The sequence below is a fragment of the Castanea sativa genome, chromosome 8, assembly GCF_040712315.1.
Source record: "Castanea sativa cultivar Marrone di Chiusa Pesio chromosome 8, ASM4071231v1".
Taxonomy (NCBI): domain Eukaryota; kingdom Viridiplantae; phylum Streptophyta; class Magnoliopsida; order Fagales; family Fagaceae; genus Castanea; species Castanea sativa.
Window position 1 is genome coordinate 21,515,170 of NC_134020.1, and position 20,567 is coordinate 21,535,736.

The 20,567-nt window shown below is 35.0% G+C and overlaps 2 protein-coding genes across 2 annotated transcripts; both read right to left on the minus strand.

Moving 5' to 3' along the window:
- Positions 1 to 565: 565 nt before the first annotated feature.
- Positions 566 to 7,509, minus strand: LOC142608018 (protein disulfide-isomerase 5-1). Its single transcript, XM_075779724.1, has 5 exons — positions 7,205 to 7,509; positions 6,895 to 6,953; positions 6,555 to 6,730; positions 1,184 to 1,289; positions 566 to 926 (listed from the first exon to the last, which is right to left on the minus strand). The coding sequence occupies exons 1-4, from the start codon at positions 7,328 to 7,330 to the stop codon at positions 1,195 to 1,197; spliced, it is 456 nt and encodes a 151-aa protein (XP_075635839.1). The 5' UTR covers positions 7,331 to 7,509; the 3' UTR covers positions 566 to 926; positions 1,184 to 1,194.
- Positions 7,510 to 15,500: 7,991 nt separating this feature from the next.
- Positions 15,501 to 20,053, minus strand: LOC142605509 (vicilin-like seed storage protein At2g28490). Its single transcript, XM_075776904.1, has 5 exons — positions 19,494 to 20,053; positions 18,216 to 18,397; positions 17,760 to 17,840; positions 17,245 to 17,643; positions 15,501 to 16,322 (listed from the first exon to the last, which is right to left on the minus strand). The coding sequence occupies exons 1-5, from the start codon at positions 20,005 to 20,007 to the stop codon at positions 15,846 to 15,848; spliced, it is 1,653 nt and encodes a 550-aa protein (XP_075633019.1). The 5' UTR covers positions 20,008 to 20,053; the 3' UTR covers positions 15,501 to 15,845.
- Between the last annotated feature and the right edge of the window lie 514 nt (positions 20,054 to 20,567).

Below are 20,567 nucleotides of genomic sequence, written 5' to 3' on the forward strand. Positions count from 1 at the left end.
CTAAAAAGATCTCATATAATGTAGATTCTTAAATTGTTAATTCTCCATTTTCGCTTCAAAATGTTCGGTGAAGGACAAAAGAATTAGAAAAAGTTAAGCAGTTCAGAACCCTAATTACTTTTATATTAGGGATTGCCGAGGCACCTGGAAAATTCCTGCCATTATGCTATGGTCTCAAGCCTTGGGCCTCTTGGGCAATTTGAACGACAATGTTCTATTTAATGCTAGGGGTCTGTACATTCCACGTCTGTGGTGAGCTAAAAATTTGGGACCAGCCTATTTTTCTTCAAGGAATTGAAAGGAGGAATCTGACATCTCAGCCCCAACGTTATTGGTGGAGGCTTGTGAATGGTGGGGATGGTGGCTTGGTCTTGCTCCTACAGAAGAACAAATGGAATGGGCTGGGGTGATTTTTTTTCCCCCCTAAATTTATAAAGAATTTTCAATTCCCAAAACAGGGTAAATAGCATTGGATTTGAAAGTTATACAGGTTAAGTCTAAACCACAAGAAGGAATTATATAATTTCCTCTAAAAAGATTGGTTCATTAGATGAATCTGAAATGGTTAGAACAAATTTATGAGATGTACTTGAGATACATTCCATATCCAAATAAGGAAGTCTTACAATATGACAAATTTGATTTATCATTTTGTTCCAAATCATAAACATAAAAAATTAAAAAAATTCTCATAAATAGAATGCCATGAGATTCGACGTTCATTAATACACACTAATTCTCTCTGCTGTCAAGATTAGTTCTAAGTTTGTATCTTCCTGATTAAACAAACTCCGACCACAAGAACAAAAATGGGGCCATCTTTTAAATAATAATTGCTAGAACTTACAAGATGCTCGCTGAACCGGGTGGTCCATTCTGCTATAAAGTGCTGATGACCCTCCTTGTTCGAGTAGGAAGTCCCACACCTGCACCACAAGAAAGCCTTTAAATGTCAAACCACATACAAAAAAGATTTCTGAAGAGAGATAATTTTTTTTTTTTCTGTAATAGAAGAGAGAAAATCATGTTCTCCAAGTAATATTCGCAAAAGATTTCAAAGCAAAACAGTAAAACAAACAGAGATTTTGCTTGCCACGACTAATTTCCATACTCCCAACTTTGTCGAGGGATCACAAGCCTCTCTTATATGGTACTGCAAAATATAAAGCAATCAGGTGTCTACCTTACACAATATCACAATTCTTTATCACTGCCAAGTTGTGCTTTTGCTGCAGCCTGTTCAGCTTCTTCTATAACAAATTTTTTAAGTGATTCGACGTCCCTTGGTCCTGGTAATTTTTACAGTATGCAAAAAGAAAGTCAGATAACCCAGTTACATGAATACCATTAAATTGACAAACTCAAGCCATCAGTCTACAATTACTACATAAGCATGATTAATAACTGCACCTGCACCATTTTCCCCAATCAGGCGCATGATTAATTACCAAGCAAAAAGAAGTGCTATATCAATTGAATCCAGATGACTTATTTTTACTTATTAAAAAAAGAAACTTAAATCCAAGTGACATATCATCATGTTTTTAGCATAGTTGCTAAAACAACTGTCACATGACCATTATCATTATCATTATCATCACAATTTCATTATTTAAATCCTGCTATCACAATCCTCATATCACAAGTATTATCCCACATCCATCAGTCTCTATGATATAATCATGAATTCCACTGCAACCATCCATCCATACTGCCCCCAATATTTTTTAAAGTATCATGATTTTTCTTTCAAAACATTATAGCATCATGACTAGCAGTGATCATTAACAAAATCATATTTTCTTTTCGAGAGATTACTATGGATATCTTGGATCAATAATTCATAAGAACGAGAAGATTGTGGAGGACGATAATCATTGATTAAAAGTAGGGGGCTGATTTACAGAAGTGCATTTCTTCTTCATTTTTGATATCATACATCATTTTCATTATAATATAGTTATCACTATTATCTTTCGTATTTCTCATCCCATTCTAATTGCAACCACTAGCACCATTACTCTCGCCCCCACATCTCTCTCTCTCTCTCTCTCTCTCTCTCTCTCTCTCTCTCTCTCTTTTGAATAAATTATTCTCAACCTCACATCTTATGATGTCCATGCATGATGATGTCCACCATTATCGCGTGAAAATCTATATTAAACCATGTTTAAGTAACATAACATGTCAGAAACAAGTACGGTATTCTATTCTGATCTGGGATGGAAGCACAGAGTCACAATATGCCATTAAGTTAGGGGCCATTACTTTGCCACTTCAAAATGCTGGAGGTCTAAATCACATCCAAGCATCAATAAAACTTTGCTTCTTTACCCATATTAATAGCTTCAATAGTTGATCAACAGGATATAGAATAATAGAATATCATAAATTTTACCAGAGTAAACCCAAAGTCCACTAACATACATACTATATTGATTTACTTTGTTGTATATTAAATCTATTACCAAAATGAATTCCTCTACTTGCCTAATTTTCAACAATCAAAATAGAACATGAAGCCTAGCATTATTTCTCCTTTCCTATACATGCACATGTCTTACCATACGCATTAACTATGATGCAGGATAAATGATTTACATGTTCTGGATCAGAATTTTTTATTATTGCCTTCTCAAAGCTTCATTTTAAAGATAAGTACCCTTCCTTTATGAGTTAAACATACTGCCTAGTGATGTGACATCTTTACTCTTCATCTCTTTTTATTTATTTATTTATATTTTAAATTATTAAAAAATGTTACTCTTCATCTGCTTTTAATAAAGGAGAAATTATTTTGAGTTAAAACAAATGAATAAATTGGTGACATTTGTTGTGGGCAATGAGTACATAAACACCTTATGGTAAGTGTGAAGCAGTAAAGAATTCACCCTAGAGCAAACCCTAATAATAGGAGCTATACAATGATATGCACTCATCTTTGCAAGTCAAATCAGCAGTCAGGAGTTTCATCATCTCATCCATAAGCAACTAATAAACATATCTAGAGCTACATCATTCAAAAAATGAATAGCAAGATAGAGAACTATGAAATCATTTCAGAGTCACTAAAAAAGGCTTCAACCTCCAGAAACGTTAAAAAGCATACGCAAACATATTCCTCTCTGGTCCAGCATAAAAGACCAAGAGAAATAAACTGCCAAGTTCGTCAAATCGTTTTTCTAACCTATTTAATATGCTAACTTGCTGAGTTGATTGAATTAGGTCACTAAACTATAAAATGGAAGGGGACACTCACCAGAGTGGTTTTTTTTTTTTTTTACATGGCCAGTGGTGTTAGGGAAGATTAGGACGGTGGAACAGTTGAGATAGTGCCATGTAATCATAGTGGATTGATGTTGCATCTGCAAATTGAGTAGGGAAACAATGGATCATTTTCTACATGATGCTTGACAGCTTGAGAGTTGTGGATGTTGGTTTTTTGTTTGTATGGAATTTTGCTGGTCATACCTAGAATGGTGGTTGACTTGTTGGCATGTTGTAATGGATACTCTGTGGTAGTAATAGTGTTGTTAAAAGCGTTGAGCGCACTTAAGCGCAAAGGCCTCCTGGAGCCTAGGTGCAAAGCGCAAAGCGCAAAGCGCAAGCACGTGCCTGATCGATGTGAAGCGCACATTTTAAAAAAAAAATTAAAAATTAAAAATTAAAAAAAAAATTATAAATAATCAATACAACAATCAAGTGATCAATTAATCATATAAACTACAATAAAACATTTTATAACATTTATATAATTCTTTTGTGCTTTACAAAATATATTTTTTTTGATAAGTAATAGATGTATATACAAGAAAACTGCCTTATGCAGAAAAACATAAGGCAGAGGAAAAATACAAAGAGAGCAGAGAAAAGTGAAAGACAGACAGAAAGAACAGAAACTAATTACAATGGAGTGAGCTAAGAAACATAGGGATAGAATCACTAGTGGTGAGTCCCAAAGCCCTAGACCAGTCATAAAGGAAGCCACTAATTACAACCATGATATTTGATAGCCATGATTACAAAACATGGTTGAATCAAAATAGAAGTATAGAACCAAAAAGACAAAGGCTAAAAAGTACTAGAATGTTAAGTAATGTTAATCTTTGTGAGTGTCTAGTTTAGCGTTTGTTTTTGTAGTTGTGGTTAAAAGTTCAAAAATATCTAAAGAGATAGGCTAAGGTGTATGGTAGCACACCACACTATTAGTTTTTATATATTAAATCAATGGCTTATATCAAACATATTTATATCTAATGGCTAAAAATCAAATCAGGAATTTTTTTAAAAAAATTTACAAAAAGCTCAAAAAAGCGCGCTTTGCGCTTAATAAAAAAGCTCCTATCAAAAAAAAAAAAAAAAAAGCTCAAAAAAGCGCGCTTTTGTGAGGGCGCTTCGCTTTAGAGGGAAAAAGCCCCAAGGGCTTCGCGCTTTGCGCTTAAGTGCGCTTTTAACAACACTGGGTAGTAATATTTGGAATGAAATTTCCTTGTGTGTTAGGCGGTGTATTTGGAGAGAGGAATGCTCAAAATTTTGAAGGATGCAAGAAATTTTAAGCAACAATTCTTATGCTCTCTATGACTACACTACACGGATTCCACTTTTTGCTTCTCTTTGTCTAATTTATTGGAGTTCAATGATCTTTATAATTTTAGATTTTAGAGGCTAGTTTTCCGTATAGGTATTTCTCTTGTAAACTCACCTTGTATCTAGGGTTGCACCCCTTTTTTGATACATTACTGATGAAAAAAAGAAGAAAACTATGAAAGAAAGCATCTTTAAAGTAAGAGGAAGACCAAACTGGACGTGAGACATGATTAGAAACAAATAACATAATGCCAATCCCATGCTCAAGCAAAAACCCAGCCATTATTAAAGATACTTTGATTACAGATTTGAGTAGAAAAACCAAATGCTGAGTGATAAGAGTTCACCAATTTGTCAGGCAGCAGCACATATGCATAAAGCTAGAAGTCGGTATGCAACATATAACAAAAATTCACACTAACCAGAAAGTGAACTAAACAAGGCACATTATTGACATTTGAATAACTATAGTAACAGGAGTAGACATGTACGCATTCATAAGCACATGCACTCAAATTGTTTAGGCATAGGTAAATGAAAACAAAGACAAACATTTGTTCTGAAAGTCCCTCAAAAATATCATGCTCATGCAATACTATGAATGCTAGATCTATGAAAAACCACCCATTGTGCAGTCCAAAATCTTTTCTTCGCATTGGGCCTTGTTAATTATAAATTTTCTATTAATCTTGTTCAATGTCTCCATGTGTATTCAATCCCCACTTCACAACTATCTAGATGGTAATTTATGTTGTTGGATGATACACAGGACTAAGCAAATAGAAGATTCTCTGAGGTACCCTAGAATTATGGATAACAAACAAAGGTTTTCAGATTGAATATATATATATATATCTCAAACCAAGTACACTGAGGGTGTACTCAGTGAGAAGAACAATCAATTCAAATTCAAATTCTCAAAACATATCTAAAAGAGAAAAACAAGAAGGAGAATTAAATGCGACAATCCAATCTAATAAAATACAAAAGAAAAGGCATTAAGATCAAGAATAGTCCTTTCACATTCCTCAAAACTTCCAGCATTCCATTCTAGCCAAAGGCACCAAATAATGCAATGTGGCACGGCCTTCCAGAAGGCTATATGCCTATGCCTTCAGAAAGAACCCTGCTAAACTGTGAACATATCAATAACTTTCTTCGGCATAACTCTCAGATTGAATTTTAAGCCAAATATAAGCACTTTTGATGCTTCCTTATAGAAGCCATTAAAAGCTCAAAAAATCTCGTTATCAGAAGGTAACCCAAGTAAATGCACCAGCCTTAGTAAATGCACAAGCCTTGCCTAATTGAAATCACTTTACCACTTTTATGTCACCCATCTTCATAGGTCACATGACCAAGTGCTGGAGTGCTAACAAAAGGATTCCCTTAGATTTATTTTTATATAACCCATCTTCATAGGTTACATAACCAAGTGCTGGTGTGTGTGTGCGTGCACGTCATTAGTGAGAACATTGCTTGACTTGCCTAGACATTGGGAAGCAAGCAGTTGCCTATTCTCCCACCAAGTTGCTATTTGAAATGTAAGACCATGTCACCGGCCAAATATAAAATATATAAAATTTGCATTACCATAACTGTATGCTGTCCTTCAAAAATTTCTGCCCATTTAGCACTCCTGGCATTTCATTTCTTGACTGTTTTCTATGAGCTATTTTGAAGCTTATATATACTGAAGCTTAAAGCTTAAATACATTAGGAACCACACTAAAATGCCTCACTTGATGTTTTAAATGCTTTGCTCCTCAGCAATTTCAAAGGCATTTGAATGGCACGATCCATGAATATTGACAATAATCCAAAAGTATGAAAGCTTGAAGGCTTTCTTTATGGTCATTCAAGGCCAAAGAGGCAATTATAAACATTAAGAATTATGATAGAGCTAAAACAAACTTAAAAACACTAAGCCGTCCAAATAGAAAAGACATACAAAACATGAACGTTACCTCGATATCTAGTAACTTCTTCTCCTTCATAAAAGAGCTTAAATGTGGGATACGAATGAATATCAACTTTGGAACACACCGCTTTACTCAAACCGCAATCAACCTCTCCAATCTCTATCTCATCCTCTCCTTCCACCGCCTTCCCAAGGTCATCCCACAACGTCCCCAAGTTCTTACTGAAAAAACCCGTTATAATTATCATTACTCGCAACGCAAACAACAATGTGTATACATATATATGTGTGTGCATGTAAGAACATACAAATTCCATAACTAACAAAGTCTAGCTTATTCAAAACAATGAAAATAAAACCATAGCTTGATTTCTATAGTCAATTACCAATGTTTACACCACGGAACACAGAATTTCACAAACCACGCCGTGTCCTTCTCCTTCACCTAAACCAACAAAACACACATAGGAAAACAAACAATGAATATTGGTCCTAAGTCCTACCCATAAATCAATTCTTTCATCGCTACTTGATATAAAATAACCAAAAGAACCAAACCGAAATCTTTCTCTGTGTGCGTGTGATTTTCAACAGATAGGTAAATATAATTGGGATTATATAAATATGTTATTGGATCTGTTATATTGAGTGTAAGAAAGAAGAAGATAAAATTAGGGTTAAATTTGGAGTAGTTACCTTGTCGGAGAAGGTGTCAACGGTTAGGGTTATGACTTCGGCGGTAGAGTGAATTGTCAGACCCAATAGAAGAAGAATAAGAATAATAAATGAAAGGTGAATCGCTGAAGTAGATTTCGTTTTCATCGTTGTTGTCGTTGATGATGATTATGAATGATAATTCCAGAGCTGAGACTCAAGTCTCTCAGCGTTTCTTTTTAGCTTTTTCCGGGACAATAGATCAGCACCTGAGGCGAAGTGACTCACACAGAGAACTCCACCGGTTTAGAGATTATACCAGTTTGTGAAACACGTGGGTTGCACGTGAAAAAAAAAAAAAAAAAGAGAGATATATGTGTGTCCAAATACTTGTAGATAAGTAGATAAGAGAAAGAAAGAAAGAAAGAAAGAAAGAATAGAGGAAAAAAAAATACATGCGTTAGAAGGGTAAAAAAAAAACAATATATATACAATATATTCTCTATTAAAGAAGTTGATATGAATAAAAAGTTTGTGTATTGAGTCTCAATTAAACTAGTTTATTGAAAGTTATATAAAATGTATTTTGCCATGTTAAGAGGAAATAAGTAGTTGTGATAAATAGACTTTTCATCACATACTACCTAAGTTTACCAAGAAAGAAAAAAATTATATATCAATTTTTATTAAAAAAAATTTGGACTAATTTATCTTCAAGTTTAAGAAGAAGGTTTGTATTAAAAAAAAAATTCAATGTAATTTTTTTTTATTTTAAATTCGGACTAATTTATCTTTAAGTTTAAGAAGAACCCGTACAGAAAAAATTGTCTAATTTCAATATGAATTAATTGTCAATTGATTATAAAAAAAAAAAAAGTGAAAGAAAAAAAGGTTGCATTTTCTGTTAAAACAATCTGATAAGAAAAAATGAACCGTTTTTTTTTATCTTAAAAAAATTATTGCAATTTGATGTCACAACTATGACCTTGAAACTTTTACTACAATTCAGTGAAGCCAACTCAGCCAATAAATTTTACAATTTTCATAATTTGTTGAGGTTGCAAATTATGAATAAACATTATTGCAACATTAAGGGCTGTTTGATATAACATTTCAAGCAACAGTTTTTAATTTTTAAACAACATTGTATATATTTCTACACATTTTTTTACCCACATATATTTTTAAAAAATACAAATAACGTTACTAAAATAACGTTACCAAAAACCCTAATGTTGCATGGGACCTTTTGACATCGTTTTTGTTTTTTGGATGAATAAAAGACTTTATTGAGAGAAAGAACAACTACAGGAAATACCGGCATCGCCCCTAATTATAAGACTCAAAATAGGGGGTAGATGCCTAAAGCAAAGGAACCAAGAGCATTACACTTAACAACCATTTAGCTAACTAGTGGGCAGCCTGGCAGACATATACATTAGGAGAATTGGACAAAAGATTTTGCATATCAATACAAATGGTCCTAATTGTCTAAGGGGGAGTCGAGCTTGGGTTAGCAAGAGTTTCATGGCGGCTCTTAGAATCTGTCTTAATGGAGATAAATCCGGCCTTAAGTCTACATGACAAAATCAAGACCCATTTAACTAATTTTATTGTATCAATTATAACTTGTCACCTTAACATTTGTTAAAAAAAAAATTGTCCTTAGACTTGTTAATAATTACATGTGAACCTTATGTTAATTTGTGTCCCTATGCAGTAAGTCATAGGAAAATTCTGTCCTTGTTATAAACATAATTTCTTTCAAAAACATTCTTACAGTCCATTATTTGACGACTCAAACTCGTTTTAATCATGTGAATTACTTAGTAGTTATGTGACTTGATTAAATGACTACATAAATCAATAATACATGTCAATGATTTTATAAATCACATCAAGTATATCTTTATATTCCTTTAACCAGATTTGGAAACTTTATACCTTTATATTCCTTTAACCAGATTTGAAAACTTTACTGTATCATTGTCATTGTTTATATATTGTAATACTTTTCTTCACTGGGAAGAAATGAAAAGGAAGAATAGAAATTGGCAATGGAATCTACCTGTTTGCCAACGTAGCCATTGTTTCTGGCACACGACATAATATTTGAGAAAATTCGATGGAGAAATGGAATTCTTTTTGTTTGAATTCATAGAAGAGGTCTTTTAATGATTTAGAACAATTGATGAAATCATTTTTAGTAAAATTTGCACCAGTACTTTTGTCTTGAGTAAGTTATTAATTTGTTGGAATGATTTGCAGTATTTATTTATGTTTCTCTTTTTCCTCTTTCAAAATTGAAAGTCCAAAGCTACTAACAAATTTTTTTTTTTTTTACTTCGAAGTAGGGGTGGCAAAGTAAGTCCAAATCCATTTGCCCACCCAAACTCACCCACTCTAATTGAACCCAAACCCACCCAATTATTAGTTAGATTAAATGGGTATCAACCCAATTAGACCCAGTGATTATTGGGTTTTAACTAAAAACCCAATGAGGCCCATTTAACCCAAAAACAATTTACTCAAATTCAACCCAGTCCTTTCCATAAAAAAAATAAAAAAAATTAAAAAAAAAAAGAAAAAGAAGAAGAAGACCTCAGACATTTCAGTGTTTCAGGTATTTCATTTTCCTTCATTTTCTCGGCCTCCAAACACTTCTCTCTCTCTCGCTTGCTTTCTCTCTCTCTGATCTTTCACTATTCTTCTCTACACAAAACCTCATTAAAAGACGAAATAAAATACAGAACACAAAAATATATATAGAAATGAAGCTCGCTTAATTCAAACATGAAAAAAAAACGTTTCAAAAATCTCATCTTTGAAGAAATAGAGAGAACCTTTGGAGGAGGCAGGTGCGGGCTTATCGTCTCGGCGATCGGCGGAGGAGGCAACGGCCCAATCTTGGGCGGCATTGGCCGAGGCAGAAGCCGACACGGGAGTCATCGCCGGTGCATTGGCCAAGATCGGAGCAGCAGCCGCCGCCGGTATACTCTTTTTGCTATCTTTTTGAGTTTTTAGTTTGCTCGAATAGTAGGTGTAGGGAGATGTGATAATTTTTGTGTGGAATTTATGTTTGGTTAGTTAGAAAATCAAATGAGGAGGAGGAAAGATCGTTGTTGATACAGCAAAAAGCAGAGATCGTCGTTTTTTTTTGGCAACTGTGGCCATTGTAAAGAAAAGTTTTTTCTTTATTTTTTCTTTTTTTCCCGGGAAAGTTTTGAGCTTGAAATGACATTTCTTTGTATTTGTTGAACTATTTGGTTGCCAAGAAAGTGAAAGAAAATAGAAAAGAAAATATTTTTTTATTTGGATTTTTAATATAATTGCTGATGTGGATGTGCTTATGTGGAATTTTTTAATCCCAAGAATGGAGACTAGAGAGAGTGGAAAATGGAATCCAAGAAAGTGTTGGGGTTCTCACTTTAGTGGCATTTTGGTAATTTTGATAATTGGGTAATTTGGTGGGTTAGGGTTTACTCATAATAATTAGGTTGGGTTAGATTTGGGTTAGAAGCAATTAGTTAAATGGGTTTTAATGGGTAAATAGGTTTTATATACCCAACCCAAACTCACCCAAACCCACCCATTTGACACCCCTACTTCGAAGATAGAATTATATTGAATAAAATTGGGTAAGCCCCACAAAGTACAAGCATTTGATGACTGTCAACCCAACCCACTAGTGAATACAAAGAAAATTTAAATTGAGTAAAACAACAAGAAAAACGTATAAGGCCTCCATTAGTTATTGAGGACTTGGCACTCTCAGGTGCACTCATGGCCGGGCCATATGCCCATTTAAACCCTGGTAGTCTTGTAGTAAGTTAGTGCCCCCCCTGAGTATATGACTTGGCTGGCTCTGTTTAGATTCAAAACAAACACGATTTCTGGCGTTCCATATGGACCATGCCACTATTGCCCAAGTTTCTAGCTCCTTGCCCATCAGTTTCTCTACCATCTGTCTAGCTAGGAGGTGGAAGTTCTGTACCTCTGCCGCACACTTCTGTAGCTTCCCTTCGACCAGTGCCCATACATTTCTAGCCATGGGGCATTCCCAAAGTGCGTGATTGACCATCTCCTCTACCTAGCCACATATTACACATGTCGAATCGATGGGTATTTTCTTGCAGAAGAGGTTAGCTCTGGTTGGGAGGATATCTAAGCACGCTCTCCATACAAAGTTACGGACCTTCGGCGGGATATCCAACTTCCATAGCTTATTCCACATCCTCTTATCCACCTGTGCCCGTGAATTAACAAAGGAAAAGTTGTGGAATATTTTTGTAGTTCTCGTATTTTATCCTGGCTAGATTAAGTTTATTATCGTCTTCCTTGTTCTAGTTTTTCCTCCAAACAAACACAAATAATAGACCACCAGGCACCAGCTATCATTTAATTGTCAAGAATATCACTATATACAAACATAAATACCATACCTCTATTGTACCACTTTTAGTTTCAGAATATACTAGAGGATAACATTTTAGATGCAATGAATGGTGAAATTGTTTAATTTTACAATTCATTACCCTCCTATAGGATTGTACAGGAGATAGCTCTGTAAATGCGTAGGTGTAGGCGGTAGAGCCGACTGTAGTGTGGTGTAGGAGGCTCCATGTTGTTTATTGTAAAATATTTTTTGCTGAAAATATTTTTGAGAAAACAATTCATTTCACAGTGTTTAGTTGGTGGGGGGGGGGGGATTACTTTGACAATGTTAAATATTAACATTAATACACCATGTTGAATATGCTAGTATGGATGTGGAAGCAAAAGTATAAAGTATAGAACACAATAACACATGAGGGTTACGTGGTTCAACCTAACGGCTTACATTCACGAAGAAAACCCTAAAGAGCTACATTAATAATATATTAAAGTGTAGTACAAATCCTGTGTTACAATGAACTATAACATGTGTATATATAGTAGACTAAACCCTAAACTAATAGGCTTCTAATACAAGTAAAAGACTTGACTTGCACACAAAGTAGAATTAAATTTGGGCTTATGCAAACGAGCTAATATATCTCTAACACCCCCTCTCAAACTCAAGATGGAAGCTTGATGAAACTTGAGATTTGATAAGGCTGAAAAGATCCCTTAAATGAAGTTTAGCTCTGTGATGATGGTTCGAGAAAGGCAATGGTCTTGCAGTGTTGATGCGACTTCTAACGGTGGCATGACTATACCTGAGAGTTTTGATGGCAGCAGTGGAAAACCAAAGAAGATGAACACAGCGAAGAAACATTGAGAAAGACAAAGATTGCACTTAATACACCGTAAAGACAGAAAACCATGGCCACAGAAACCTGGCTTTGATACCATGTTAAATATTAGCATTGATACACCATGTTGAATATGCTAATATCGATGCGGAAGCGAAAGCATAAAGTTTAAAATACAATAACATACGAGGGTTACATGGTTCAGCTTAACGGCCTACATCCACGGAGGAAACCCTAAAGAGCTACATCAATAATATATTAAAGTGTAGTATAAATCTTGTATTACAATAGACCATAACATGTGTATATATAGCAGACTAAACCCTAAACTAATAGACTTCTAATACAAGTAAGAGACTTGGCTTACACATAAAGTAGAATTAGGCTTGGGCTTATGCAAATGGGCTAATATAACTCTAACAGAAAATATAGCCTAAAACACTATCACCATAACCAAAATGTGTCATAGACAATAAGAAGTTACACATAATAACAAAAATCATGTCAAAACCACAAGTGGGTGGATCTGTGAAAGAGATTGGGTCATAGAGGCTAGTGAGTGGATCACAGAGAGAGAGAGAGAGAGAGAGAGAGAGAGAGAGAGAGAGTTGTGTGCAATGGGAGAGGTTGTGCGATGGTGGTGTGTCGCATTACGGGAATGGGTGGATTGTGAGAAAGATTGACAGCCAAGGGAGAGTTAGGTCGCAATGGGTCTTGTCCTGTCACTTGTGTGGTGGTCGCCGAAGTGGTGGTGCGGGTTGTGGCTTGGTCAAAGTTTGCCAAGGGTGGATTGCAGTGGTGAGGGAGGTGGGTGGAGGAGGAGGGGTGAGAGAGAGGTTAGGTTTTGAAGCGTCAATTATTTTACACTTGAGAGTGGGTTTTATGGCTAATTTGAAATATTTTCAAGTTGACTACTATTTTCAACTGAATCAAACAGCCAGAAATAAGAAAAATATTTTCCATCAAAATAATCATAACATAATAAATTAAATTCAACTATTTGATTTTATTGACCAATAGGTTACATGTTAAATTTAATTGTCATTGAAAAATATTATATTGAGAGAGAGGCTAGGTTGTAAGGCTTGTTTTACGCCTGAGAGAGGGTTATTTAATTTTATGGTTAATATGAAAATATTTTTCAATTGACTACTATTTTCAGCTAAACCAAACAATCAAAAATAGGAAATTATTTTCCATCAAAATAAATGCAGCATAACTATTGTATGTTGAGTTTTAAAATTAAGTATATTCAATTATTTGATTGTATTGACAATAATTTACACGTTAAATTTAATTGTCATTAAAAAATGTAAGTCATTAAAAATTATTACACTGCTCTTATGATACCTTATAAAACTTTATAGATATAATAAAGTTTATAGATATAATATGATTTAAACTTATATTTATTTAAGTTCCGATGGATATAATATAGGCGAAAACATTATTTTGGTCTTTATATTTTGGAGTCACAATAAATTTGGTCTTTATATTTTGTTAGTAGTTAATTTGGTCCTTATTATTTTTAATTTGGAGTCAAATTAGTCCCTACAGTTAACTCACTAACGTAAAATGCTTATGTGATAAATAGTATACATTACTGACACATTTAAAACTTACATAGCTTATATAATAATATTAAAAATTGACAACTCATCATTTTAATTAATAAAAATGCCATGTCATAAACAAACACCAAAAATGAAAGAAAATGAAAATCTACCAAAGACCGAAATAGAAAATTTAATTCCCCTTTATATTCTTCAATTTTCTTGCAATCCAAACTTACACAAACATTGAAGTTCTATGAAAGACCGTCTTTGTATTTGGATTTGTGAAAATTGAAAACCCCGCCAATTTCTTGTCAGTGTCCTCACCACTGTCCCAAACCCTCTGCAAGCTACTGAGAGCATTACTTCTGCAAGCTACTGAGAGCATTGAGTAAGGTTTTAGCTCATTTGGCCTTTTGTTGCACCATGTAATCGTAATACTCGCTTTGTTAATGGGCTCAATGCAAAACAAGCAGCAAAAGACCATGATAGGATTTCTATTTACTTCCTTAAAAATGAATGTTAGTCCTTTACCAAAAAAGAAATACATCAACTACCATCTCTGTTCTTTCTTGCGGTATCTCCCTCAGTCTCCCAATGAAAACTCAAAGCACACAAGCCACGGCCCCACACAATACATGCCAGTACAAATCAACTCCACTTAGTCCATTTTCCTATTTTTCTTCTTTAACTGAAATCCCCCAAATTCCAAAATTCAAAACCTCCGCCATGGTTGTATCATCAACTAAAATTCCCAAGCTTTGTTTTCCACCCACCAAACTGAAACTACGACTCTATCCACTGGTCTTTTATTTCATACTTTCAGTTTTCCCATTGCAATAGAAGATTTTTAACGTTTGTGTGTGTTTGGATTGCAAGAAAATGAAAGAAAATAAAAGGGAATTAAATTTTCTGTTTCGGTCTTTGGCTGATTTTATTTTATTTTCTTTCATCTTTGGTGTTTGTTCATGATGTGGCACTTTTATTTATTAAAATGATGAGTTGTTAATTTTTAATATTTTTATATGAATATAAATCATGTAAGTTATAAATGTGCCAACAATGCATACCGTTTGCCATATAAGTATTTTTCGTTAGTGAGTTAACAGTAGGGATTAATTTGACTCCAAATTAAAAACAACAAGACCAATAATACTCCTAAAATGTAAAGACTAAATTGATTGTGACTCCAAAATATAGGGACTAAAATGGTGTTTTGGCCTATAATATAAAATCTGCTCCATTCTAATAAGACTTGAGTGCATGCGTCATGGATAATAGAATAACCTGAGGACATTTTATGATGACATTTTAGAGTCAAATGTATTTTAATTAGTCATAGACAGTGATAATGAAAACCTTGGTGGCAACTCAACTAAAAAAGGATATATACTTTCTTGTGTTTCTAAAGATTCTAATGTTTCTAATGAAGAGGTTCAGATAAATCCATTCTCCCGAGAATTGAATCATTGGAAAGAATATATTCGGTATTAAGTTCATCCTAGAAACTAGGATTGATTGGCGCAAGCTATATATGAATGTGTACATTGCTCAAAGTTCTGAAGGCTCTGCTTTTTGGTACTGTTGTTTCTGTTTTGGGCTTTGGAATAACCAAAACTAAAGATTAGGGAATGATTGCCCGATAGAAGCCTTTCATATTCCATACATTCATGAAGGTCAAATTTTCAGAGAGCAAATACTTTCCCTTATTCACAAGGAAAGAACAGAAGTGGATCTTATTCACAACTCTAGATATAACTCCTGAACAAACCCTGATGAACAGAAACGAAGAGAAAAAACAAAGAGTGAAAACAACCAAAAAACAAAAACTAAAAGCTGGACAGACAAAAGCTTCTACCTAGCCATAGCTAGCCTTCTAATCAAACCATAACCATATCATTCCCAAAAGCTCTTGATGACATTTGGCTCCCTCGCATGCTCATCTTCCCTTCTCTTAGTTTTGGTGTCCGGAGGTAGAGGTTCCTCCCTTCTCTTAATCTCTGTCTCCGGAGGCAGTATAACCCCATCGGGCTGAGCCGCATCTATGGCTTGCAATCTTTCCAAAGTAATGCCGAATGAAGCCGCCAGTTCAGGACCCAACATAGCCCGGATCAGTGAGTTGGACCCAGCCAAGAACTGTGGTCGGTTCTTGCGTGCCGATGTTGTGAACCCAAAGAACTCAAGCGGACCAGATCTTGATGCAATTTGGCAGAATGGGAAATATCTGGGCACAAAAAACACATCCCCTTCTGCAATCTCAGAACTCATAGCATTGGTTCCGTTTGGAAACACAATCTGTATTGTCCCACTTCCTCTTAGCACAATCCCATACTCTGTCGCAGTTGGATTCACATGCGGTGCCATCATCGCTCCCTGTCACGAAGGTGTTCCACCATGTACACACATCAAAATTAAGATCCTGGTTTGCATGAATAATATATGAAGCTAATATAATCAAATATGATACATGTGTTACAAGACATGATGTGTATGGGGCTAGGTAGTGTAAAGTATGTTTTACAGACAAAAAACTTAAAAGAGCATAGTTTCTTGGATTGAAGTCGATGCAATACTCACAATGTGCAATTGCTCTCAATAGTTGAGATTGAAAGTTGAGAAACTAACGTTCCTTCTCATCCATTAAATAAATAAGTTAAAAAGGTGAAGAAATTTAAAATAAAAAATTTAGAGAAATGAGAATAATTGTACCTTATGGTATTGCAGAAGATGATTGATTATAATTTCTTATGTATGATATTGCACAAGATCCTGACTAATTATAATTTCTTATATGTTAAAATTTAATAGGGTAAAACATATATACAATATTAGATGCAATACATTAAGTTCTTCAACTGTATTTAAACACTTAATTTGTTTTAAATTTAATTGTTCTTGAAAAAATAACACTATTCTTTATCTTATTGATCAATGCAACCAAATGTTTGAAGCCAAATGTTTGAACTTAATTGAAGAACTTAATATATCATATATATAAGTTACTATATCTAAGTTTTAACCCATTCAACAATATAGCTGCATTGATCAAAAAACACTTTTTTATGTTGGGTGGACCAATACAACCACAACCACCCTATAATTGAATGAATTTAATTGAGAACCTAAAATACAATCCATAAGGAATTGCCATGTCTCTAGTGCCTGCCAAGTGAATTTTGTGTCTCTTGTATGAGACATGATAACTAGGCAACCATATGAAACATATGAAATATATATATGGTTTTTGTAATGAATAAAGTTTTTAAACGGAAGAGAAGCAGAAGAAATTGGTTACCGCAGTGAGATTGACAAGATATATGCCAATGCCAGAGTGTTTGAGAGGGCTATAATCATGTTTATCAAGAGCAACGCTCCATCCATAGTCGTTGCTGAAGTCAGGGTGTCTGTCGTAGAGGTTGTATGAATCTGGGGTTTTGCCTTTTCCCTTGTCGCTTGTTCCCCTGTCGTCCCTTTTTTTGTTTTCGGTTTCCATTCCCAACATAGAATTCAAAAGCTTCCTCCATGACCAAGTTTGCTCTTCTTTTTGGGCGGGTTCTTCATGGGAGTCCATCAGTCTGGCATGCTCTTTCATTTGCCTGATTTTTGGCCATGGACTTGATGAGTGAGAATCGTTCAGGTATATGATGGGACCCCTTTTTAGCCTGAAGAGGTCTCTTACTTCTGCGTATGATATCTGTGATGAATGTTTTGTAAGTAGCAGGCTTTAAGTAAATATGGTTCTATGAAGTGTTTGTCACGTGGTAGTGTGGTATTGCAATCTAATTGCTGCTAATGAAGTAATTTGCTTACGTTAAATGCACGTGAAAGTGTTTCAGGTTCAAATCCAGCAAGAACAGATTGTGGATAGGTTCCTCCACCAATGAAGAAAGACTGCAAAGTGAAAACTAAACAATGTTAGAGATCATAAAGAAAAAGAGGAAAAATTGAAACACAAACCATTAATTTACTATATATCTTGTTTGCTTAAATTTAATATTTTCATTTTAGAGTAATTGTCAGTCACTTTGATACATGTTGCATGTTTAATGGAGCAAGAAAGTCTGCTAAAATCAAAACAAGCACTACTAAATACACACTAGTAGCTAGCTGATAATGTTGCAATCCTTGTACTAGAGTTCAAATGGCAAATTGGTAAAAGGGCCAAATCAATCATGCATGGACCACCTAATTCCGTACTAAATCCATATCAAGGACTTTGGAAACTTACTTAGCATCAGCAAAACCTTAAACCCCTACTCAATTTACCTGGAAAGTACCCACGCCCAAGCCCTCAGAAGGGTCAATGCTGCAAATAATGTGAAGCTTCTGGCCCTCCGCTGTGTTTACCAAGTAAAATGCCGAGCCAGCTGGAATATGGTACACATCCCCAGTTTTCAACCACCTCTCCCCCAGTTCATCTTTGTATATCAACCCAATCTTTGCTTCCCCTGAAAGAAAAATATACATACAAATCCATCATCATCATCATCATCCAATTATCGAACACCCATCAAGGGGAAAAGGATCCCATTTGCTTCTGAAAATGATAGACATGGGAGAGTGCATTTCTAGGTAAAGATTTTGTAAACAAATATACAAAATCTCCCCATTTTTTTTGTAAGAATCTTGTAGTTAACAAATATACAAGAAATGAACGCTAAAAAGAACTTTAAAATTTTAATTTTAAACAAGTTATCATTTCTTCATAAAGTCAAATAGAAATAAACAGAGGGATTTGTTTTGATGGAAAAATGTTTTCCCAATTCCAAGTACAGCTAAAAATGCTTTTCAAACCCCCCCCCCCCCCCCCAAAAAAAACCAAAAAAAAAAAAAAGTCACGACACTAGGGAGCTCCTGGGAGACGAACCCACCATGACTTAGTGAGATGAATCCATGGCCACAGCGCGCCACCAACAATCCCAAGACCCTCCAACGATTTTTTGTTTTTTGTTTTTCTTTTAAAATTTCAATTTAAGAAGATTTTGATTATATTTTGTGAAATCATAATAGATTTGATATTATAGATTTGTGAAATTATATTGTTAGTAGGGTGAATTTTGTGTTAATGAAAAAATTTTTATTCCAAGAAAATATTTTCCATTTTCTAAAAGCTATTTTTAGTGGAAAATATTTTACCTTCAAACAAACATATAGAATTATAAAATTTTAAAAGCTGTGACATTATGTCCATCTTAAATCCATGGAGGAGGCAAAATAGGAGGATCTTGATCCCATTATTACATTTATTTGTTCATCATTTTGAATGCGTCAGCTTTTTTTATTAAAACCTAACACCCATCCTAGCAAAACATTAAACCAAGGCTTCCAAAATGCTAACCATGCATGTGACACGTACATAAAAGAAAACCATGCATGAGACACACCTAGATTGCAAGAGCTGCAAAAGAAATTAGTGGAGGCAGGAAAGACAAAGAAAAAAAAGAACATGCAACAGTTTTGGCCAATAGTTTATCATACACAATACAATCCCTTAGAACTGTTATGAGCTAAGAGAGAAAGAAATGAATTTATGAAAAGTAATACCTCTACGGATGAAGATGACCAAACCGGAGTCAAGATACTGAGGGATGAAGAGGGTCTTAGGCTCCATGGTGATAAACCCAATATGCAAAGGCCTATCCACAATTTTCCCAACAAAGCTCCTCACCACCTCCATCTCCCCTGCATCAGTCTTCACTACACGCTTTGAGTCTAGTAACAAAAACCCCTCTTCTGTACTCCACTCCTCTCTCTTTTCTCTCTCTCTCCGCCAGTCTTCTTCTTCTTCTTCTTCTCCTTCTCCCTCTCTCCTCCAGTCTTTTCTTCCTTCTCCTTCTCTCTCTCTCCTCCTGTCTTCTTCCCTTCCTTCTCGTTCCCTCTCCCTCCTCCTGTCTTCCCTTCCTTCTCCTTTCCTCTCCATCCTCCAGTCTTCCGTTTCTTCGCTTTCCCCCCTCCAGTCTTCGTCTAGATCTTCAACAAAACTTACGGCCATCGCCAAGCCATAGCAGAGTACAAGGACTAAGGCCAAAAGGGCCACTTTGTTTCCCATTTTTTTCATCGTATCTCACCCTCACGTACACACACTCTCAGTGAGTCCCACGGACTTTCTCTTTGTGATTTCTTAGACTGCTGGGGTAGCTGATGGGGTTTAAGAAGAGAGGAGGGTGAGAATCGTGAGGGACACGTGTTATTCATGCAGAGTTTGTGGGTTTGCTGGCGGGTTTTGCTTTAGACAACAGTTGAGATACGGGGGAGAAGTATCCGATCAGGGACAAAGTCTCTGCTGAATGTCTCAAACCAAAAGCCAAAGTTATTGTGGTTTTTACTCCAAAAATAAATTAGAGACCGTTAACGTACACTCATATGTGGGCTTGGCCCATCTAGATCACTTATTTATAGAGTACATATTGTACTACTTATACTGCACTCATATTTACTTGTACAGCACTTATATGCCTCCTATATAAAGGCACTCATGTATATTATTTTACTTGAAAAATACAATACTATTTAATTCAGTATTTCTAATATGGTATCAGAGCCACTGCTCTGACCTTTTCTTCGCAGTCTTGTCTTTATTGGTGTAACTCCATTCTTCATATTGCTTCCGTTGTCACA